The sequence below is a fragment of the Lepidothrix coronata genome, unplaced genomic scaffold (assembly GCF_001604755.1).
Source record: "Lepidothrix coronata isolate B3197 unplaced genomic scaffold, Lepidothrix_coronata-1.0 Scaffold16, whole genome shotgun sequence".
In the NCBI taxonomy this organism is placed as follows: Eukaryota; Metazoa; Chordata; class Aves; order Passeriformes; family Pipridae; genus Lepidothrix; species Lepidothrix coronata.
This window is the reverse complement of record NW_016690196.1, coordinates 7748887-7773012: the sequence shown is the minus strand read 5'-3', so window position 1 is coordinate 7773012 and position 24126 is coordinate 7748887. Positions and strand designations below refer to the sequence as shown.

The window sequence follows — 24126 nt, the reverse complement described above, 5'->3', positions numbered from 1 at the left end:
TCACATGGACTCCCCTCAAGGCCCTTCACCATCTTCACTGCCTTCCTTTGGACGCTATCTAATAGCTTAATATCTTTCTTATATTGTGGTGCCCAAAACTGCACACAGTATTCAAGGTGAGGCTGCCCCAGTGCAGAGCAGAGCGGGACAATCCCCTCCCTTGACTGCCTGGTGATGCTTTGCCTGATGCCCCCCAGGACATTTGGCCCTCCTGGCAGCCAGGGCACTGCTGACTCATATTCAACTTGCCATGAACCAGGACCCCCAGGTTCCTTTCCATGGCACTGCTTTCCAGCATCTTATTCCCCACTCTGTACGTGCATCCGAGGTTGTCCCATCCCAGGTGCAGAACCTGGCACTTCCCCTTGTTGAACTTCATATGGCTGGTGATTGCCCAGTCCTCTAATTTGTCAAGGCCTCTCTGCAGGGCCTCCTTGCCTTCAAGTGAGTTAACAGCTCCTCCAGTTTTGTGACATCTGCAAAATTGCTTAATGTCCCTTCCAGTCCTGCGTTCGAGTCATTTATGAAGAGGCTGAAGAGGACAGGGCCTAAGATGGAGCCCTACAGAACCCCACTAGTGATGCTGCATTTTGGTTTTGATTAACATAGGTTCTGCAGGTTCAAAGGCCTCTTTGTAGTGGACACAGAGTAGCAAATATAAATATTCATTTCCTCAGAAGAACCATGAACTGTGAACCTTTCCATTCTTAAACACTATTCTAATTATAGGTCAAGAAGTAGTCAGATGATACTCAAAACACCTGTAAACAATGGAATTTTGTGAGTTGAAACTTTATTCACAATGATAAAAATAAACATCAGCATAGTGTTTATGGGGAATTGATAATCTGACATCCTGTACAGTTCAATTCTGGGGGGGTTTTTTAAAACAAGGAAATACATGCAAATAAATATTAAATATAAGGTAAGATTCGGGAAATTATAAAACTTCATAGCAGCAATGCTGGAAATAAAGTTTTCACTTGCTATAAACTCTAGTTGCGTTATGTCCAGATGGATTTATAGACTCTTGTACTTAATGCTTCATGAAACAAGTTACCACAATAAGTGAGCATGAAGCTGGAAGGCACAAGAAATAAAAACTGACACAGTTCATCTGTTCCAGTGCTTTGTGTTGGTTCGCCTATTTCATTCTACCCAAATAAATGTACATTACACATTTTGAAATAGAGATGACACGAATAACAAAGGCTTGTAAAAGGTTTTACTGAAGTAGATAAAGAATGATGGAGAAATTGGCATTGAGACCTTGCACTGTCTCTAAATACATGAATACTGTAATTTTGCTTTGGTGGTAATAACTTTCACTGAGTTATTCTTAAAGGGGATTTAAAAAAGTTTGAAGAAGTGAGAGCTTAATCAGAGAGGGAAAAAAAATTCCTCCACAACCCTCTGCTTGGCTAAGACCTCACTTTGTTACCTAATTTTTCTCTTGTATTCTAACAAGGCAAAAGTTACCAAGATAAGTTTGATATCTGATGCTGGAGCTATTCTTGTGGGCCCAAAGCCCTCACTTCTCAAATGACTAGGAGGGACAAGAAGAGCCTACTAACTCAAAAGCATGTCAAGCTGTTGAAAGAACCTTGTGACAGCAACTAAGTACAGGTTTGTTACCACACATGGAAATGCTCTCTATTCCTATGACTTTCCTCTTTCATTTGCTACATACATGTTTTTTCCCAGCACAGTAGTGAGTTAAACACTTCTGTATCTTCCTGTTGTTGTAGCAAAATTATCATCTTGCTAACAGCTGCACAAGCAGCAGAAACTTTTTTTCCCAGGTTTGCATGCAACTAAGCAGGGCCCTGGAAAACTAGTATCCACTCTTGAATATTAATGAGTGAAATTATTCCCTCCAGAGTGCATTATCCTACAGCTGCAAATTTCATCTGTCATCACACTGCCTTTTCACCTACTATCATTTTTTTCCTGTTCAAAGCACATCAGAGTACATGGTAGATAGAAATATCAAGCATACTCTCTACGTATAGGAAGCTAATTAATTATATTTTAGGACAGCAGTTAATATCTGCATGTGGTAGTCAAGTATTGTATTGATGGTCACACAACACAGAAGCTAGTTATTAAATTTACAGAAGAACCTGAGGTGCTTCATTCCAAAGTTAGCTCTGCAACTGATGTTAAGGAGGGAAGGCCTGGGAATGGCCCACATAGAAGCCAGCATGCTAAACATATATAAGCCAGCCTGAGAACTGTGGTGGATTTCTACAGACATGTCTGACTTTCTCCCTGGAGCTCTATTACAAGTATTGTATCAGAAGAAGGTAACACATCCTCTCTTAATTCAGTTCTAACCTGGTGATTCCAAAACTAATCCACACTGTTGGCAATTTGGATTCTAATACAATGATTAAATAATACCATGCAAAGCAATCTAGCTTCAGGCAGGAAAGATGCTGAATTACATTCCAGAATATCCAGTGTATTTTCTTGGTAATGGGGGCTGTGAGTGCAAGTGCAAAGAGACTTGAAAATTGGAGGGTGGTAGTGGTGGTGGTGTGTTATTTCTGCTAAGTATTTCTTAACTGCTGTGCCATGGAAGTTACTTACTTAAAAGTCTCTGAACAGGGAGATTCTCAGGACTAGTCTTTGGCATTTGGCCTCTTTGTTGTAAAGGGAGCCTGAGTAACAGCTGAGTAAAGATATGTAAAGGTTGCTATTGAGTGATGCAATGGATTACGTCTTGCTTGTAAAGGTACCTCTGTTTTTCCCAAGCAACTCTTGTAAACATCAGGGAGGGAAACACTGTGCAGTGCAAATACAGTCACTGCACAAGTCCTCACTGTTTTAAACTCACAAAAGCTCGTGGAGTTCAGGATAGTGGGTTTGGGGATATTTTTTTTTGAATCCCACTCATGGGAAGCAGGCAGATTCTGGAGGAGGATGGCAGCCCACCTGGGCAGGAGCTCTCCTTGGTCCTGAACCTGTGCCATATGCAAGGGCTGCCTTCCTGCCCCCAAGTGCAGGTACCTCATCTCTGGAGAAAAGGACCAAGGCTGAAGGAGAAACAAAAGTGAGCCCACAATGCCAACTAGTGAATCTTTTCAATGCCATGGATGTGATAAGACCAGCAGTGGCCACTAGCTGACTTCTGTGTGCTTGCACCCACATGAAACAGAGTAAAGCTTCGACAGAAAACATTCTCTTGAAGCAGAAGTCATTATCCCATCCCTGTGTGCCCACCAGACAAGCAGAGTACCAATTGTAATGGAAGGGCTGTGCATTTAGGGGACACCTCCATCCAAGTCAACAGAGATAATGTGTACCCAATTCTGTAATTCTAGCAGATGAGACCCCTAACAGATACTGAGTTTGGTTCTTTTTTTTTTTTTTTTTTTTGCAAGTGAAGCTTAAAAAGAGCATTCAGAAGTGTTCAAGTGTTCACCAAACTACCTGCTGTAAATTGATAAACCTTCAGGATGCTGTCCTTCACCTACACAGAAAAAAGGTTAGCATATTTTCAACTTTAACTTTGGGAAACTCCTACTACAAAACTGGTTCTTCCCTAAAACATGAGTTGTGTCCCACTAAATTATTTTTTTTCTATAAATGGTGACCTTACCCTGTCCCCATAAAAGTCTAAACATATTTTTTGGCAATAATCATATTCTGTATCCTTGTAATTTAATCAGTCAATCACTCAGCTCGCCCACTCAACAGTAATAAGCCATTGACCCTGTGGTTTCAGACTGGATCAATGCTATGCTTAAGTTTTGGACACCTGGAGGCCTTGTGTGCAAATAGGAGGAAACTCTTTTAACTTACTTTAGACGTGATCAATTTTTCCTCTGATGTGTTGATTACATTAGCAGATTGCTTTCGCTAGAAACCTTTGTCCAACAGCCTGCAGGCAATGAGCAGCATATGCTTAAGTTTCTTGCTGGAGATGGCATACTTAAGCCACTTGCTTGGGTATTTAAGGGTTTTCAGGTATATCATACAGTTCATTGTTCTCAGTCTGATTCACCTGCAGAAATCTCAGCTGAATGTGGCCTGACAAGTGGCAGCATAGACACTACTGCCTACCGTGCCTCCGCTACTGATGCTGTTGGCTGGACATTTCAGAGGTTTCATACTGCTGTCTCTCTGGACATACAAATGTTCTAATCTCCAGCGCTCCCAGCTTTTCCGAAACTCCATCTGAACCTAACAGAAGCAAAGAAGAAAACAAAGGGAATTAATGTAGAACTAATCCGCTCTTTAAATGACTCCATTTGCATTAGAAAAGAGCAAGGGAAAAAAGAGGAAAAAAAAAGATACCACACTGGTGAGAAAAGCTGAAACCTGCAATATTATTGCTTCAAATTATCCAATTATCTTGTTAGTCCATTGTAGGGTATTTCACATTTGAAATAATGACATTCCTGTTTACTTGTAGAAATAAAGCTCTTTTATGCATCAGAAAATCTTAGCTTCATTACTTTACTCTAAATTGTATTCACCTGCAATACTGATTGTACTCTGTGCCCTACCGATACTAACAATTAAGTTGATTTTGCTTATCAGCCATGAAATGTCTGAAAAGATTGGCTTCGTGCTCAATACTGTCACCACAGGTATTCTTAAGAGTTCTGTTCTAACTTCTGGTTTGATTTAAACATTATTATGTCCTGGATTATTTTTGTTCTTTGAATATTTATGTAAGTTTTTTTATTCCATACAAAAATGAAGATTTATTCAGAATTCAAAACAACAATTAAGCAAGTTGAAGACTGTACTGTTTAAATAGCAATTCCAGTATCTTTTTCCAGATACTAGGTTTTTTTTAAAGCTACAAAATATACTGATCTAGTCGCAGGTTCTGGGTTGAACTGTGTAACCTCTGTACTCATTTGGAAGTTTATCCAGGGTCTTTTCACTGCTACACAAGACCAGAATTTAGATCTCCCAGTTCCATGGGCAAAGTTCTTGCCACTTGACCAAAGTAAGAACCTCCATTAGCTTTTAACACGTAAGGCAGAGGACAGAAAATTGAACACTCAGTACTCTAGATAGGAAGGCAGGAGTGCAACTACAGTAATCAATTCATTATGGCGTGTACTTCAGCCTGGAAATAAGTTCACTGTAGGTGGGTCACTCAAGTGAGCCTTCTCTGGAGAGATGCTTTTTGTTTCCTTTTAGGATCTAGTACTGACCACCAAGAGACTAAACAGGCTGATGGCAGTTTCAGCATAGACTTGTCATCATTCCTGGGCTGCTGAAACCTTCATATTCTGAAGGAAACTTCCTAGGGTACCAGCTGCTGTATGTCTGTCTCCTCTGCTTGTTCCCTGTGAAATACTGAATCTGGGAAGCAGCCCTAAAAAAAAGAAGCAAAGCCTTATATAACTGTCTTCCCTTGTTGGGTACCTCTAGCAGTGCTTATCAGCTCTGGGCTACAGCCCTTGTATTGAACATTGTCCTGATGGGAACCAGCTGCATCTCTGGGTTTCTGACAGTAGAATCTGTCCCTCCAGTATCACAACCAAATGGGTCAGAAGAAAAGATGCTAAGACGGAAGCTTGTGTTGTGCCATGGTAACGGGGAGTTGTTGTGTTAAAAGGTGCACAAAGACACCAGAGAAAGACAGTGTGTCTGGGATAGCTTGGCATTGAAGAATGAGGGAGAATGGCCAGATAAAGACAGAAATGCAGGAACCATACTGTCTGCAGAAGAATTGGCCATATTACTACCCCTTGGTATCTTTTGTGGGCATGAAAAACAACAGGCAGCACTGGGAAAAAGCTGTTGTAGAGATTTACAGGCAAACCCTGAACAAAAGCATGAATGTACTGACTGACAGAATAAGTCAATGAGCAATAGAAATAGGTACCTTCAAGTCAGTCAAAGGGAGGACATAACAGGCTATAGCTATGATACAAATAGCCTGCAAGATTGAGATAAAGTGAATGGAAGACTGGAACAAAAGACTGTAGGAAAGGATCTATCTTAGGAATGGATCTGTATGACAGAATATAAATTTTCTCTCAAAAGGTTAGGAAAAGGATAGGGAGCAGCTCTGCTGTCTGTGCTGAATTGAGCTTTTGCCTAGATGGCTGTGAATGTATAACCAAGGGAACAGCTTAAGATTTATTTTGCAAAGAGGCAGTTCTCTAGCACAGAAGTAGACCTACAGATCTTTCAGCAAAATTATTATCGTAGTAACTTCCACGTGTCAATAAGATTCCCCAGAAATAAGCTCTACAGGGAAAAGGAAACCAAGAACAAACCTCTCGTGATATGCTGATTTTGTCTGGGTAGAGTTAATTTTCTTCATAGCAACTGGTATGGGGCTGTGTTTTGGATTTGTGCTGAAAACAGTGTTGATAATACAGAGATCCTGTTTTATTGCTGAGAAATGCTTACACAGTGCCAAGGCATTTTCTGCTTCTCATCCCACCCTGAGATCGAGCAGGCTGGGCATGCACAAGAAGTTGGGAGGACACCTGCCTGACAATGGGAAGTAGTCAATGAATTCCATGTTTTGCTTTACTTGCATGCACAACTTTTGCTTTTTCTGTTAAACTGTCTTTATCTCAACCCATGAGTTTTCTCACTTTTACTCTTTCAATTCTCTTCGCCATCCCACCAAGGGGGAGTTAGCGAGTGGCTGCATGGGCTTAGTTGCCGGGGTTAAACCATGACATGTGAGAAAGGGGAAGAAGAAAAATGTTTATGTACCGTATTTTGAAAGGGAAGAGGTAGGAGAATTTGAAAAAGATGGTGATGGAGGGTTAAAGTGGACAAGACTTCTCATAGAGACCAGTTGATCAAGCTTAATGCAGCTAATGGGGAAGGATGTTGAGAGTGTGGAATCCGATTACAAAACAGTTAAATTCTGGCAAAAAAAAAAATCTCAACAAATCAGAGTGAAAGAAGAGTAGGTCTGAAATGGGATGGAATGGAGCTGATGGAAGTTTAATGAGTTTTCTATATGGAGAATGAAAAGAAATGACAAGAAAAAGGGAGGATTGGGCAGTATTTAAAGAATTCAAGAGTCTTGGCATCAGGACAGATTCTTTAAAGTAGATGAGAGTGAAGTGTACTTCCATAAGTGACAGGAAAGAGGCAAAAAGGAGAACCAAGACTACAAAGAATTAAACCTGAACCATCTTAAACTAACTGTTGGAAAAAGGCAGCATCACTATGGTTTAAAATATTTCTTAGAGAAAGCAGTACTAACTGCAGAAAAACTGGTCATATTAACCCTAGCTCATTTTGCAAAGAACAACAGTGGTAACAGGCAATCTCATGAGACCCTGCTGTTGGCTTCAGAACAAGTTCAGAGAAAATCCAGAATCTTTCAGGTGAAATAAGACTTAAATATGAACATATTCTAGTGTTTTTTCAGAAGTAGATACTAGAAAAGGATAACAATAGCACTTCTAGCTAAATTTCTACTCTTGATCTGGGCACTAGGACTTGCAAAGATCTTTCATTGTGTATGGTTAAGGAAAAAACAAAGGAGTCAATGAGTCACAGACAAAAATAAAATATAGACCACATTGCAAACAATGGTATTCTTTGGACACATATAGTGTGTCAGAAGACAAACAGTTTCTCATTTAGTTTAGGAAAAAATTTCTCATATAGAAAAGAAATAGAAGAGACTTTATTTAATCAAACTCTTTACATGGATTTATTTTATGGATGCTGATGACTGGGCTTGACAAAACCCTACTCCCTTCTTTTAACAAGAGCTGGAACAAGCAGAATAATTCATCCTAGATTGTCTGTCAGTGAAGCTGAGCACACTGTGGTTAGATTTTATGAACTATATTACAAAGGCAAGAGAATTATAGTAATAAGAGATTTGAAGGATCTCTTAGAAACATAGATAGGCTATTACACAGTAAGCCCCCTAAAATGAAACAAGCCTACCTGTTTCAGGTTTGTAATACAGTCTGGGTTATGATGTAACTTTGCCCTCATATCATATGAAGGAAATTACTGGACATTACTCAGGAGAGGCCTGGCTGCAGCTGCACAGGGGATGTATGAGCAAATGTCAAAGTGAATCAAAAGAAATACAGGATGCACCAGCAGACAATGCTGCATTTTACAATTAAAGTACACCTGTAAAGCTGTACAAGGAATTTGAAACAAATATTCTCTAATATTTGAGTAAAGCCTGCTGCTACCTACCTTTGAGTTTCACAAGCAGTACAACTAACAGATTCACTTAAACAAAGTCTTACCCCCAAGCTACAAAAGTAAACATTCTCCTGCAAGGCTAAGTTCAGGATGCCTGCTGCTTTTCTATTGACTTCAGCCTGGCCATAATGACACAAGTAGCACATTTTTCCACTAATTCCAATTCCTTGATGAGGCCTGTCTCTCAATAGGTGATCTTGAATTACCATGACATGGTTAAAAGTAGATTTAGTGCGAGTGTAAAACACATTAATGCTCATTTAATTTGATAATGTACTGTCAAATAGGAAGTGTTTGCTTCCCTTGAAAATCTGGCTGCTGAATGAATGAATGAATGAATGAATGATAATAATCACTTAGAAGGTAACATGAGGAATTCCTGCGATATGGAAACAGAATTATACCCTTTCACCCAACAAGGCTGGGATTCAGCAGAATCCACAGGAGATGGTATTTGCAATCAATTACTCAAAGCCAAAGATACATTTCTTCTGGGCCTGTGGGAGAGCTCACCACTTTGTGAAGTTCAGTTTCCTAATGAGAGAGTGATTATGTCTTCAAAAGCTGGGCCACAGGGAAACCAAATGAAACCAAACTATACAGCAATAGCCATGAGGATTCTCCAGCTTCAACAGTCAGTTGAGTTGAGTTCACAGAATAAAAAGGGCTCCACTCCCACATTCACCAAAACAAGCAAAAAAGAAGCACCATGAGATTAAGAAGAGCAGCTATAATTCTTAAAAAAAAGATTCCAGCAGTACAAACTGTACAATTGTGAGCAAGACAATTTGTGAGATTCCACATCTACAAATAGTGACCCTAAATTATACTGCCTGAATTCCTTCCAACAACATTTGTCTCTTGAGTTATCCTGTGCAGCTGTGCAGGGAAGGATCTGTAAAAAAAAGTGAAATTTCTGAAAAAGGACAATTTAGCAGTTCAAGACCATTTTCAATTTCCTTTTCCTACAGTGTATGCTGATAAGGCAAATTGGAACAAATGGTGTCTCTCTTACCTCATTATTGATGAAACAGTAAAGAATTGCAACCATCAGCCCCTGAAACCAACAAAAACCAGAAGAATAGTCAGCAGAGCAGTTTCCTTGCTTTGTCAAACAAAACTGCAGAGGTGTAGAGGCTCCACACTGGCATGTCCATGATAAGACTGAAAGGTGGAGACAATCTTTGGCCTCTGTCAGCTCTCATGGCAGAGGAGAGGTTTGACCAAACTATATCTCAAAGCACATGATCTTAGGAAAAATGAGTTACTGTTTTCTTCAACCTGTTATCTTTGTTAAATGATTCCTTTCCCCTTCTTTTTCCTTACCTGGTTTCAAGTCATAAACACTTCATAAGTGAGCAATTCACAGTTGTCTTAAATACATCTCTGTGCTTGATAAACAGGGGATTAGTGAGTGTGCAGGGAAACTAAAGGAATAATGATTTCTTTAAACAAGGAGACTCAAAATAGCCTTTACCTAAGGCAACAGTTAAATAAAAGTCACAATAAGCCTACATCTTCTTCACATGCAGTTACAGCTGTAGACTTCTCACAACACAGATTTTCCAAGGAGTATCAAAAACACCGGAGAAAGCACAAAATTTGCTTTCAGCAATGCCATTATAAAATTACATGAAATCACAGACACTTTTGTTATTGCCTTGAGGTGAACCATAGGAAGTAAATATTAATCTATAGACAGGAATACCAGGTTACTGCTGTAAATTTAAGACACTGAAAATAAGTGTATGTGACACTAACATGTAAGCTGGCTATTAAAACCTAGTCCTTATACTTTCACTGTCATAATCCTGTAACATCCAGTGCTAAACTAACAAATATAAGGAACAAGGAACATGTAATGAATTAGAGAGAAAGCAGGTCCCCAAATAGCAGCTAAAAAGTATCTTATGCACATGTGCACACTGTGAGTGCTACCTGGAATGAAGCAAAGGAGAGTTCAGTAAAAAGCTTCACAAAGCGCAGCATCCCTCTGGCATGCTCATCCGTAATAAAGGCAAAGATGACCTCATGGGTCCCCAGCAGTGGGATCAGAGTCAACGTAGACTTGGCCAGCCTAAGACCACAAAGAAAGAAAAAAACAGTGCCACTGAATAGATCATTGTTGATCCAAATGATCACTGAGAGTCACTGTTTCTGCATTCTGCTTCTGACACACTCTCAGCTTTGGTAAGCCACTGTACCACTTTGTGATGCAAGGTCCTCCTCCAGAGGCAGCAGGAAAAAAAGAAATCCTCAAAATAACCTTAGTAAGTTTCCATATCATTTAACTGCCCCTACCCCTTCACTGCAGACCATTTCTTGGTGAGAGCTACTCTCTGTATCCAGCTGTATTTAACCAGGAAAATCTTCCAAACTCAGAAGGAGGCCATGTGCTTTCTTGTACCTGTGATGTCTTCCTGCGTATCTTTTTCTCCACCTGTAATTCGGGAAAGATGACCAAAACCTACTTTGTTGATGGCCTGAAAGAAATAATCTATCAATAATTCAAATATTTTAAAAGAATCTTGGCAAAGGGAGGCGTGCTTGTTATTCCACCCTGTGGTGTGTTAAATCTTCATTGTAACTATCTGTAACTGCGGAACACTTTGTCAAAGCAATTAAGCTGTGTTAAAGTGAGTGATGGCTCCATGATTTAAACAGCAAGTTCAAAGACACAGCTAGCAAAGGAAAGAAGACAAACCAACCTGGAATAAAACATTTTTCACATGTGAGAGAGCACTGCTCAAGAGAAAAAATTCACAAGAATGATCCTTAACTCTCTTTTGATAGACAACACCCAACAGGATAATAAAAGATGCCTTAGCATCACATGGGAGCTTCCTGGGCCACAGAACATATCAAGATCTCACAACAACTCAGTAGATACGAAATCACTCATCTATAGCAGGGCTGTCAGTACTTAGCAGATCTTGTGTGCCTTCGGGCTACTGGCTGCTATTCTGAATCATGTAATCATTCAGGTTGGAAGTAACCTCTGGAAGTCTCTTGTTGAACTCCAGTTCACAGCAGGTTCCTCAAGGCTGTGTCCAGCAAAGTTTCGAATATCTCCAAGGTCCTCCACACCCCCTTTGGGCCTCTCTTCCAGTGTCAGATCACTCTGATTCTGAATTTATTTTCACCTGAGCTGCAATTGGAATTACTCTTGCTATAACTTGTGACCTCTGCCCTTGTCCTTTCACTGTGACCCTCTGAAAATACTCCAGCTCCATTTTCTGTATAACCCACACTAGCTGAAGACTGCACTTAAATCGTTAGTTACTCTTCTGTTCTGTGGACTGAATAAACCCATTTTGCAGCACCTCCTCCTGTGTCACCTGGTCCAGCCCCTGAACTGGTTTGGTGCAAAATTGATGCAAGACCCATGAGGCTGGAGGCAAGGGACACATTGCCTTTCTTATACTGGGAAGCCTCAAGGTGGACACCAGAAGCAGTCTCATAAGTGCTGAATGGAGGGGATCAGTCACTTCCCTTGACCTTCTGTCTCAGCCCTTGGTTGTGCAGCCCAGTGTGCAGTCACCCTACACTGCCACAAGGGCACACTGCTGAACCACATTCAACCTATTTTCCTCCAGCCTCCCTGGGTCTTCTGTAAAGTAGTGTTCTCCCCAGTAAGTGTGCATCCTGTACTGCTGCATGAGGTTATCACAAAGCAAGTGCAAGGTTCCTGCCAGCCCACCCACTGGCCTCCCAATGTCCCTGATACACAAGGACCAAAGGAGGATGAATCAAAGCAGCTGTTGAAATTAAACAGGTTTACACATATAGATAAGCAGAAATGTAGCTCTTAGTAGACACAGGCACACCACTGCTTTGGGGGATAGGCAGCCTGTTTAAACAAGCAGCTTACCAGCTAGCCTTGCAATGGAGGCTGTGCTCCACCATCACCTGCCTGAGATAGAGAAGTGGGAGCCTGAAGCTGAATTGGCCCTGGATAAAAATAAGGAGTTGTGTAGGTGTACAGCAATCTCCTTGCTTATTTAATCAAAGTTAATTGCTCAAGATGGGATACCTGAAGAGTTCTGCCTTAAACAGGAAGCCATGAAAAGTCCTATGAAAAGGATTCCTGGGTAAGCAAAATCCCCCTGAGCAAGGGGAGAAGTTTCTCCACAACTCGTCCTGTAGAGAAAACAAGTTTGCTGCCATACTGAACAGTGAGCTTGCTGTGGGCAAGTGGGCAACAGGAGAGAGGTGAGAGACAGACTGGCCTGAAAGCAAAACACTTTTCTCCTTTCTATACATATCTAAACTAGTGACCTTCTAGGGCACCTAGACTAGTCCTTATTTAAAATAACCCATTCCAGCATAGCAGTTCTGTCTTTCCTCTGCCCAACATCTCTTCCAGTGACTTTGAGTGGAAGAGAAGTCTGATACAGGAATCTCTGATTACTGGTTTTGTTATCATCAGAGGCACACTGAACTCTTTTCAGTAAAAGACTTCTCCAAAACTTCTACTTACAACCACCGACCTCCAGACAGGCCACCAAATCTAGAGTCTTCATGAGTGAAGAAGAAGGCTCTGTTGCTGGGTAAATTCTTTCCTGATAAAACCCTTCTGTTCACACAGAAGATTTCTGAACATGTAAAATGAAGAAATGTATGAACATGCACCTCTGAGATGATGCCTCACCTGCATTAAACCTTCCTGCCACTTGCACAAGTCATGAGGGCAAAGGCTTTCTCCATTGACAGGGTAAATTTACAGTCAGACTTTTAAATGGGTTCAAGCCATAAGGACTGGAAAATCCCCCCCTTACATCACCACACATTTTATCCTGGCAAATAAAACTCACACATATTCAAATAAAAAAAAAAAAAAAGAAAAAAAAGGAGGCTTGAAAACAAAGGTCATTAAAACAAGTCCTTTTCTCTGCTTTGAGCTCTAAAGATGCATTAGGATTTCTAAAATTTCAAGTGAGGTAAAGCAGGTAGGTAACATACAAAGCAACTCTATACTGTGATGAGAATGTACCAAAATACATGCTTTGTCTAGCTTAGAAGGCTGCAGCACTGAAATACCCAATTTCAAAGTCGCTAAGTCCAGCGCCAGTAGCAGTCCAGCTGCCGCAGCATGTAGCTCCACACTGGAAAATTCAATAGCTAACCTGTTATTCCTACACTGTTTTTCAGACTTCAGTACAAAAGTATTCTTCAAGATGCAGAAATGAAGGATGCAACCATGAATCTTAGCAAGGTGATTAAATAACAGGAAGAATAGAGACACAGATAGGGTGAAGCTTGAAAAACAAAAACATTTCTGTGATAACCCTGACATTTCTCTTGAAACACCTCATGCATTCAAGATTGAAAGTTTGTCCCAATAACAACTGGCATGAAGAACAAGGAGCAAAACTCAAAATGACCCATCTTACCTTTCTCAAAGTGAAACCTTTTATTTCTATCACTCTTTTTTTAATTTTTTTCAAAATTGAATAGGATAGGATATTTCCTTTGGGAGAAACGTACAATGACCAAGTAGTCCAACTGCCTAACTACTTCAGGGCTGTTCAAAATGTAAAGCATGTTATTAAGGGCATTGTCCAAATGCCCCTTAAACAGTGACAGTCATGTATATCAACCACCTCTCTAAGAAGCCTGTTCCAGTGTTTGACCACCCTTGCTGTAAAGAAATGCTTCCTAATGTCCCGTTTATCCCTCCCCTGGTGCAGCTTCAAATCATTCCTATCCATCCTATCACTGGATACCAGGGAGAAGAGCTCAGCTCCACCCTCTCCACTTTCCCTCCTCAGGGAGCTGTAGAGAGCAATGACAAGTCAAAAGTTCTCAGCCACTCCTTACAGGACATTCCTACCAACCCTTACACCAGTTTTGTTGCCCTTCTCTGGACACTTTCAACCTCTTTAACATCTAGTACTTGCATGTGCTGCATGTATTTTAAAAATATCTGTTTAATTAATATTCATCCAGTCTAATGGAAGACTGTAAAGTGACAGACATCAAGCCTTTGTTTATCTGTAACGCAGGTATAATACCTGCCCCCGGCTTCACTGAGGCTTTTCTGGGGACTGACTAAGCAGCTATACCAATGTGTGACACCACACCTGTGCATTACTCAAGGGTTGTGATTTTTAACCACGTTTGTCAATCCAGTCATGTCGTGTACCTTCTTGTCTACTTCTATTTTGAAGGGCATGGAAAGAGCCAGACCACCATAAGACTTACCTGCATTTTATGTCAGTTTTGCACATCAAATTAGCCTGTAGTTTGGAGATGATGATGCATATAACTCTGATAAAGATGAGGAAATTTACCTGGAGAAATGAAAGAAGGATTTATATCACCATCATCAAATAAATACATATGCGCAAGTACTCAAGAAAGCTGGTTTGTGTATGCACAGGTAGGTCTCTGCATTCAGCTACTCTGCAGCTGCAGAATTTGCTACATAACTCAACTCCTTGCTAAGGAGTTGTGCTCTAAATGCATATTGTGAATTCACAAGTCGTCTTTGAAAACACAGGCACTTCATTAAACAAAGCAGGGAAGCCTACCTACTCTCTGGGAAGTGAGACACTATGAAAATGTGGGTTGGCCCATCTGCCTTGTATGGAGATCTGAGATTAACACAGTATTGTGGCTGCAGAACATGGCATTTCTACACAATACCACACATCTGTGGCTCTTTCGCAGTCCAGTACCTAAAATACTGTCTCCACCCTCCCTGTACTACCTGCCATAGCTTTCTGTTCACTGGGGAATTAACTGGATTGCTACAGCATGCTGTTTTGTTATCATTTCCTGCCACTACAACATGACAGCATGTGGCCAAATTAAACAAACAAAAGGCTAGTCTGGAATTCCAGTGATAGAAACAAATTTGGTTTCATAAAATCACATTTCTGAATGAAAATGCCAATAGCCTCAAAGGTTACTAGCCTTTGGACATGCACAAGGGCCATGTGTGCATCTTTGTACTATGTCACGTCCTGTTCTCATGGAAATCTGCCAGCTCGCAGCACGTGCTTCATACTCACCCCAATGGCAATGAGAATGGGCAGTCTGATGATCAGCCAGTAATTCATGTTATAGTTTCTGGTCCAGCAACTAGGAAGATGACAAAAAGGAGACAAGAAGGAAAAGTTTCAGTACATTACTAAAATCTCCTGCTTTTCATTCTGTCACAGCAATGCAGAAGGAAAACAATATTAAGGACTAGATACTAGGAAAGCGCATCGTGCTGACATGGAAACAGAGGCAATCGCTTCTCAGAAACACTGAATGCTTTGTACTATCGCAGCTATCATAATCCAACTGGATACTACTCACTGGCCTTTCTTGCCCACTAATGGCTAGCTCTCCTCCACAATTTGCTATAAATTATCATCCATTAATGGTGAAGATTTATTCCATTAAAACCAAGGTCAAATTTGTCATATGGCTGAAAGGAGAAGCGGGAGGAGGGGAGTCTGTTTGAGTCAGATCTTTCCTGTGTGGTTCCTAGCCTCCTCTTTCTGCACTACTTTTATTTGTCCTTATTTTCATAAAGGACCTACTAATTTCAGCCCGGAGAAGGCAACTGAGGCAGCAAACTCCAGTTCCTTCAGTGCATATGCACAGTGTTTCTGGCCCAAAGGGAGTTTTAAAAATTATAAACAAGTAAAATCAAAAATGGGAGTAATAGTTCCTAACTTTTTGTTGACCTGAGCCCTCTGCCAAGTAAGCAGCATGCTGCAGGCAATATAATCCTTAATTTCCCCCATGAGTCTCATTTTAGCTTTTTAAATTCCTGTCTCCTTGTGCAATATTGGAGAACAATGACAAGAAAAGTGATGCCTGACAACCACAGTTTGGGATTGCTGGTTTGAAGTGAACCTTACATGGAGGGGTTTGCACATCTAGTCCTTTTTGGTTCTGCTCTGGCCACAGCCAGCGACCACCACCAACTGTCTGATGGGCTATGTCTGTGCACAATGGTGGCCCAGGTGTTAGGGCAGCGCTCACTTGTTGCTGCAATGACAGCATTCTTAACATTTCTATGAAATAATTTCGTTAGCCTCCTGCCCTATTGCTCAGCATTACTCAAAAGCAACAGTCACCAGTAAAGTGAGCAAGTTTCTGAGCTACACAGGCTGTGAAACACAAACTAGAAAACAGCACTACAGAAAACACAGGTTCCTTCACAAAACAAGTTTCTCTTCCTCTCCAAGTTTCATCTCTCATCAAAACATACATATGCACAATTTTCCTTAAGATTTCTTAACAGACCTCGGAAACTTCAGCTTGGGTGATGGTGGTGGAGATGAAACCCTCCCAGCCTTGAAGTGGGACAGTCTAAGTGGAAAGAAAAAAGAGCAAACCATGCAGTATGTGGGAGCGATCCATGCTACAACCACAAGGCCACATGTACCCACAGACTAGAGAGGAAAGCGTAGCAGCTTGGCTGTGGCAATTGCACATTCCCTTGAAGGTAATGCAAGTCCGAGAAGGTCCCAGAATTTCATTTTTTTTTCCGTTTCAGTTTAACACGTATAACAGGCATATTATTGCCACCAGCAGCTCTACGACCTACAGCTCAATCGTATTTTAGATATTGGAGAAAACAGGTATACAGACTGTGTGCAGTCAGCATACCTGAGCTGGAATCTGAGTAACAGAAGAACTTAATTGGTACGTGTGACTGGGAGCCAGCTTCATGGAGCCTTTGAAATTAATTTTATTTGAACCCCTCAAAACTGATGGGATAACAGGCATGGCTGGGAGTGGAGTTCTACTTTTCTCACTAGCTGCAATAGATGCAAAGGCAATTTATAAATTTCTTTATAATAACATACACTGAGAAACAATTCTTTACATTAACTTTGCTACATTTCTGTGTGTGTTAATTTGCTTCCTGTGGCACATAGCAGTTTTAGCTACTTTAAATAAATGTGTGCAATGAAAATACCACTACAGGTCAATTAAAGTGTCATGGCTATTAAAGTGTCCAGAAAATAAAATTGGTATATCTGTACATGATTTCTTGCCCATTTGTGCTTTCTGTGATTGTCACACTGATAAATACACCAACATCTATTGTGTTTGGGATCTATCCCTGCAGTTTGCTCAGCACCACTCAGAAGATGCTTGGCAACTAATAGCCTCAGAGCCATGAGTGGAGAATTTGTCCAGTGAAACAAATGCTACTGGGAAGCTTCTGCCTTTGCTTACCAATCCTGTATTCTTTCTCTAAAAGTGAAAACACTAAATTTTTACCCTGAGGAGCTAGAGCTGAATGGCTCCATTTTTAAAAAAGGATTGTAGGCTGGCTGTTTTCCTCCCATACTTTATTGCGGACAGGAACAAAAATGTGTAAGTATCAACTTTTTAGGCATGGTCTAATAACTAAGAACAGCAGCTTGCTTTTAAATTTACTTCTAAACTAGACAAAGTATTTTTCAATAGCTCACTTTTAAAACACAATTGCTTTCTAAAGGAGTTTATACCTGCACATGTAAGGAAAGAAGAAGCCAGTGTGCAAGTAAGCCTTGCAGGCTCTGGTCCTTCATTCAAATGGCTACGTTCACAGGACTGCCTCAATTTCCCAGCCCTGACCACATTTACTTCCAGTTATTCTCCATAGCCAGGGAAATAGTTAAATCACAAATGAAATTTACAGCCCGCTGCACATCCACAGTGACAGAGCTATGGCAAACAGCATGAAGGATATCCCTGGCTGCTCCAACAGCCCAAGGCACAGAAATCTTGCCTTTCAGAGCAGCTGCTGCACATGGTTATTTACTGCTGTATTTTACAAATATTTAGACAAGATTTAGAAAATTCAATAAGGTGCAAGATTGCCCCTTTTAAGGTCCGCTGAGGGCAGTGAGTGACAGTTTTCCCTAATAGAAAACATAAATCAGCTCTGAGCACCGCATAATGTAGGAGGCTCAGTATGGGCACTTTGAATACATTTTCTACATCAATGGGAAGATATGTCCATGGAATGCTGCCTGCTCAGAGACTGCATGGTCTCTATACCTATTCTGATAATTTCAATAAAACTTGCAATATATCAGTACAGCCACAATCTTGCCACAGAATATTGTCAAGTCAACCTTGAAAAGGAAAGTCAGAAAATCCTAGCATTGCTTAAGCCAGAAAAAGCAGCTTTGACTGAACTGGTTCAGAACTAAAAAAAGCGCTGGTTCTTAATACTAATGAACACCACAAAAATGACTGACTACATTGAATTTTCACACTGCAGCATCCCTCCAGCAAGGATTATGCCTGGGGGTAAAAAGAAAAACAAAAAAAGAGGAAAAAAAAAGAAAAAAAAAGGGGGGGAAAAAGAGAACCTTCTACAAAAGTTTGGCTGGGTAGTTTGGAAACTAAGTAAGAATAAAACTCATTAAATAGTAAATTTATAATAGAAATGAAATACCATACATTTATTTATTTCATCACAAAGAAAGCTACCCAAATACTTCCAGGCAGCCACTGCCACTAAAAAGAGGAAGCCACTTTCCTCCCTTTTATTTAATTTTTTATTTTTAAAAACCCTAACAAATTGCCTACAATGCAATTTGGTACAGAAAGCACATACAAAGGTAATTTTTTCAGAACAGCCACTATGGTAAAAACAGATGAAAAGTATTTTGTGTTTTATAGCAATCTTGTGCATGACATAGTTGACTTCAGCAAGACTAACGTAAGCAGACAGAGAATGTGCATTTGTTTTAAGAAAATCTAAGTAATGGAAGCTTAAACAAGAGCAGGCAATCACATCTCTGCTGCTAGGCATAAGCTAACCACTACAAATCGCAGGCAGAATCCTGTGGGAGGTTGTTGCCTCCCTCTGAAGCATAACTGTAAAGGCTACTGCCAAAGGCACAGCATCAGGAGTGGTCTTGGTTGGTATGATGACTTCTACTGTTGATACTGTTGATACTGTAACTACAGAAAAACAAAACATACCTTTCCTTGACCTGCAAAAGGATAGATTCATTCAGACATGCAGAAAATTTTGATCAGAAAAAAACATATGCTCCTTTCTGAAATGTTATGCAAGACCTTCAGACAAAACAGAAGCAATTATGTGAGGTTTCAGCACATTGCCAAAGCAAACCACACCGAACAGAAAGCAAACAATGACCTGCTGGTGCACACATACAGCACAAATGAGATAGCTAGAAAAATCAGAACAAACCAACCCTTCATCTTCATAAAGGTACTTGACAGTTCCCCAGAGGATAACAAACAGCATTGGCACACCTGGGAAGAGAGGAGACAAGGTTGACACTGACACTGGGAAAAGCAGAGAGGAGGACAACTCACCCCTCCCCATACAAACACCATAATGATGAGCAACATAATTAACTGGTGGCAGGGTTGCAGCTCCTATCCAGCACAGATGGCCATCAACAGTGGGAGGAGGCATTTAACTTACAAGTAACTAATAGATATAACTCATTTTCTTCTGGGCTCCTACCTAGTTTCCAACAGGCATGAAAAATGAAAAACAGAACTGCCCCCATACTTGGCATATGCCACTTCTTCCAAGTAACATTTCACGGAGGGGCCAAGGGAATTAAATTTTTGGAAGCTCTACTAGCCTCTGTACTCACATGAGAGAGGAGTGTGCTCTGACCCTGACCTTTGCCTCCAAATTTCTGCCTGTGGGTCACCTACCCTTCATTCAGGCAGCACCAAGCTCAGGCTGTCCATTGGCATCAGGGCTGGAGCACACCCAGCCCACATTCCCCCGATGGCAGAAGGAGTGTGGGCACACCTAGCAAGTGTGCTCAGGCCTCCCCCACAGAGAAGTCCCAAGTTTGGGTTGCAGTACTGGCATGGACTTGAGTGGCTGCAGCAAATACAGCAGATGCACCTTGCTTTGAGAAGAGGCTTGGTCCTACCCTTACCTCTGACAGTACATGTGCCACAGTTGGTCAATTTATCTGGGGTGTAAAGGGAAGAGAGACAAGCCAAACAAACTTGCAGACATTACCTGCTTTATAGTGTCAAAGGCTCTCAAATTAATTTCTTTCATTTATGAAATGCCTATGTCACAAAAAATAATTTGACACGTTCCATGAATGTACCTGATACTGAGAATACACAATATTTTGGGAGCAAACTTTCTAAGAATTCTATGCTGCTTTCACAGTGACATAAAGAGACTAAGAACAGGCTCATTGCAAATCAGTTCCAAACCAAATGAGCTTGTGATTCATAGAAACAAATTATAGATTGAATTATTCCTTTCTTGACTTTGCTGAGAATTAAGTCATCTTAATATAGAAGTTACAGGATAAGACACAAACACTGACAGCACAAGGGCTGTATGTCAGTGGATATATCATTTGACATATCAAGTGATAACAATAATGATTTGTGGATATCTCCATCTTCTGGATATTCCCTGACACCTACCAAATTCACAAAACCTTTCCTTGAGAAATGGGTGGCTCTGAAAACCATCTAGGACACACTCTCAGCAGATGGGAATGCATCCAGTTTTCCAAAGTCCTCGTGAAGATCTAAAGAGGAGACTGCCTCAAGAACATTCCCTTATTTCACTGTTATGAAAGCCTGTAGAAGTCTTTCATAACAGCAAAAGGGCAAGTCTAAAGCATCTCTGCAATAGTTGTAGTATGCAAGGAGCACTGAGACTCTCCAAAGATTAATTAACAATTTTGACACCTAATTACCCTGCATTAACTGTCACAAGTGCAAATATTATTCTGGTTACATCACTCAGTCAAGAGAATTCTGTCTGGTTTGAGCAGGGAGTGGAAGTAAACTGCATACAACTCTTTGAATAAATACTACAGATGACTATATTTCATTAACAGAATCAGTGGTGTATTCCACTGGGCTCTCAACATGCAGGTCTTTTGGGGCATTTGAGTTTCAGTCCTACATTTCTTTCTCTTGCTGCTGCTATTCAAAGAATATCAGATATCCGAGAAAAAACTGCACTCATTTATAGGATGCACTTATTCAAGATATAGGCTGAACTCTTTCTGGTTTTGCTTTTTATCACACAGAAAGCTCTGAGATTGATCTTTTCCTAGATTAACTGACCAGAGAAAGGTCTCTCAATTCTGGAAATGGTAATGTCTACTTTTTTCTGTACTGCATCACTGCTGAAGATGCCAGAAATTACAACAGCCTGCTCATAATAGCTTCTGCAATGTTAATTCTTGCAGGCTGATAGCTGACCCAAAATCTTTGAACACTACATGGTGATTATGAAATCTGTCAAGTGTACTAGGAAATAAGCCTGCTGACAGTTCAGCTAATAAAGTTCAACTTCAAATGACTGGGCATCTGAATTATAGGCTGCAATAATAATATATATTATGGATGATGAGAAAGTAATGGAACTGCCAAATCAACAACTTAACACCCCACTGCACAAATAAGCAGCACAACTTTCCTAGTTTCACTCTAGCTTATATATTCTACACCTGGTCAGGTGTCTGCATAGTAAGAAAAAAATGTTGGAAAACCAAGCATTTTCCACAATGACAAAAGGATGGGGTAGGTAAGAAAAGAAAATTGTAAGAAAATCTGCACAGGTTGACATTTTCAGAATGCTCCACTGTCCCGAATGAGCAGAGGGGCATGAAACTCGTGGAGCTGCTAATGGAAGTTGCTATGTCCTGATCACAGCATGTGGTATTCAGTCTCTTCATTTAATAGGTCTAAGATATTTTGGTAACCGAACAGAAAAGCTCAGGTTTGTTCCGGAACGCACAAAGTCCCAGTTACCATGAAAGGTGTCACCAGGTGGTGCTATTCCATGCCATCTTCTTTCCCTTACCTCCACGTGCAAGCAAGTTTCCATTCTTACAGACACACTGTATTTGTGGCTTTGCCTTGTACCCACTTTCCGTAAAGACAATTTCAGGGAAGATATATGAGGAGCAAGAGAGGCTCCCCTCATCCTCACATGCGGAGTAGAAAGTCTTCCTGAAGTGAATTTGTAGGACCAAAGCACTGCTATCCTGCTGAGACCCTTAAATGAGGACATATTCTGAATATAGCATTTTAGGACTGTACTCAGTATTTCAGCTGTAACCTGACGTCACTGGTTGCCATGTGTGATAAGTTCAATCTCCGAGACAATAAGGCACACAAACCAGAAGGACAGTCCTGCTGTCAGAACAATTTCAGTCCTCTTTCTCTCAGAAAGCATCTAGGATGCTCTGACTTGATCAGCTGCTTTATGTATGAATGCATGAACAATGCGATGAGGAACTGAAAGAACTGATAAATACATATGAGTAGATGTAGAAAGAGTAAAAGCACTGAAGATGTGAGAAGATGAAACATTTCTTATTTCTTAGAAAGGAAAAACCAAACCTACTTTCACATCCTCATCTGAAACACCATTTTCTTTTGAAAACAGAAAAGAAGTGGTCAGTGCAATGAATGCATCCTGTTGCTACAGTGAGTTCATACTGGGCTTCTGAAGGAAGGTTTCTTACTGCCTCTGTTCCAGTCAGATCTCCCTTGCAATCAGGATGTAGATTTTGATGCCCTAGCCAGGCTTCCTGCTTTTGATAACTTCATTCCCTTAAAGTATTCTTCCTTAGAGCAAGTTTGGACTGCCAAGGCTTGAAAGGAAATGGATTATTTATTTTTTATGGCAATTTCCCTGCTGCAAGAGCAGCTGGGTGTAAAATTGCAATAGAAGCTCAGAGAATATTTAGCTTTTTATTAACGTTTTCTTCTTAGCCTTTAGTGCTGAAAATGGTCTCCTGTTGTTCTTCCTGCTGGATGTCACACAGAGTCACCGTGTGATATTTCTGTTGTTCCCCATTCTTCCCTCCTTGCTACTCCTAAATGTGAACAGGTCCTTTTCCCACTAAAAGCTTCTGATACAGCAGCGTTATAGTATAAACTGCTCTTCTCCAGAGACTACTGTTAGTTTGAAGTCAATGTCAGGCTCAGCAGCTCTTCACTTGGGCTCAGATGCGATGAACACCATGTTGGTGTCCTGGACACTCTGATTCAGAGCATTCTGCACATCCCAGCAAAGAATAATTACTCATTTGAACTGATAATAAATGGACTACTGCCTAATAACTGACTTAAGAACTTACCTGAAATGATCAGATAGCAAAAATATATTTGGGATATCTTGGAACAACTGGTCTACTGTGGACTGATGGTGTCCATCAGATAGAGAATGGAAAGAGAATCTAAGTCATAGGCTTGACAAGCTGGTGAAGAGGACTTTAAACTAAAGTTGCTGGGGAAGGGGATCCTCAATCCATCCCACTCCTACCAACTGGATGCCAGTGCCAGCAATAGATGATGCCAGGCCCAGAGCCTGAAGGAATCAGAGGTTAGCAGGAAAGTACCTGAAGAGTAGCATGAAGGAATATCAGCCACTCCTGACATCAACTCCAAGTCATCAGGGACACAACTAAAATGCCTCTATGCAAACACACATAGCATGAGGCATAAACAGGAGGAATTAGAGATGTGTGCACACCTGCAGGGTTATGATCTTACTGGCATCACAGAGCCATGGTGGGATGGTTCCTGACTGGAGTGTTGGAACAGAATCACAGGCTCCTAAGGCAGATCAGGCAGGGCAGACCAGGAGGGCATGTTGCCATCTATGTCAGTGAGAGCTGGAGTGTATGGAGCTCCACCAGGGGATGGATAAGGACCTGACTGAGATCTTACGGGTCAGGATGAAAGGGAGGGCACGGACAGGTGACATAATGGGAGTCTGCTGCCAGCCACCAACAGGAAGTCCAAGCAGATGAAGCCCTCTATAGACAGACAGGAGCAGCCTCACATTCTCAAGCCCTGGTCCTCATGAGGGACTTCAACCACCCCCATATCTGTTGGAGGGACAACATACTAGGGCGTAAGCAATCCAGGTGGTTCCTGGCATGTGTTGATGATAATTTCCTTCTCCAAGTGACAAAGGAGCCAATGAGGAAAGGTGCCATGCTGGACATTGTT

The 24126-nt window shown here is 40.9% G+C and overlaps 1 protein-coding gene across 4 annotated transcripts in view; it reads right to left on the bottom strand.

Moving 5' to 3' along the window:
• Positions 1–3361: 3361 nt before the first annotated feature.
• GLP1R (glucagon like peptide 1 receptor) overlaps positions 3362–24126 on the bottom strand; it is an 88666-nt gene continuing 67901 nt past the window's right edge. The window contains exons 8-14 of one of the 4 annotated variants that reach the window (XM_017806832.1): positions 19347–19407; positions 15192–15261; positions 14380–14468; positions 10583–10615; positions 10114–10252; positions 9191–9232; positions 3362–4188 (exon numbers count right to left, since the gene is read on the bottom strand). In XM_017806832.1, the coding sequence (XP_017662321.1) occupies positions 4021–4188; positions 9191–9232; positions 10114–10252; positions 10583–10615; positions 14380–14468; positions 15192–15261; positions 19347–19407 (602 nt within the window). In that variant the 3' untranslated portion in view covers positions 3362–4020. Of the gene's footprint in view, positions 4189–8683; positions 9071–9190; positions 9233–10113; positions 10253–10582; positions 10616–14379; positions 14469–15191; positions 15262–19346; positions 19408–24126 lie in introns of those variants that run through there. The other 3 variants (XM_017806831.1, XM_017806834.1, XM_017806833.1) reach the window with 3 other exon arrangements.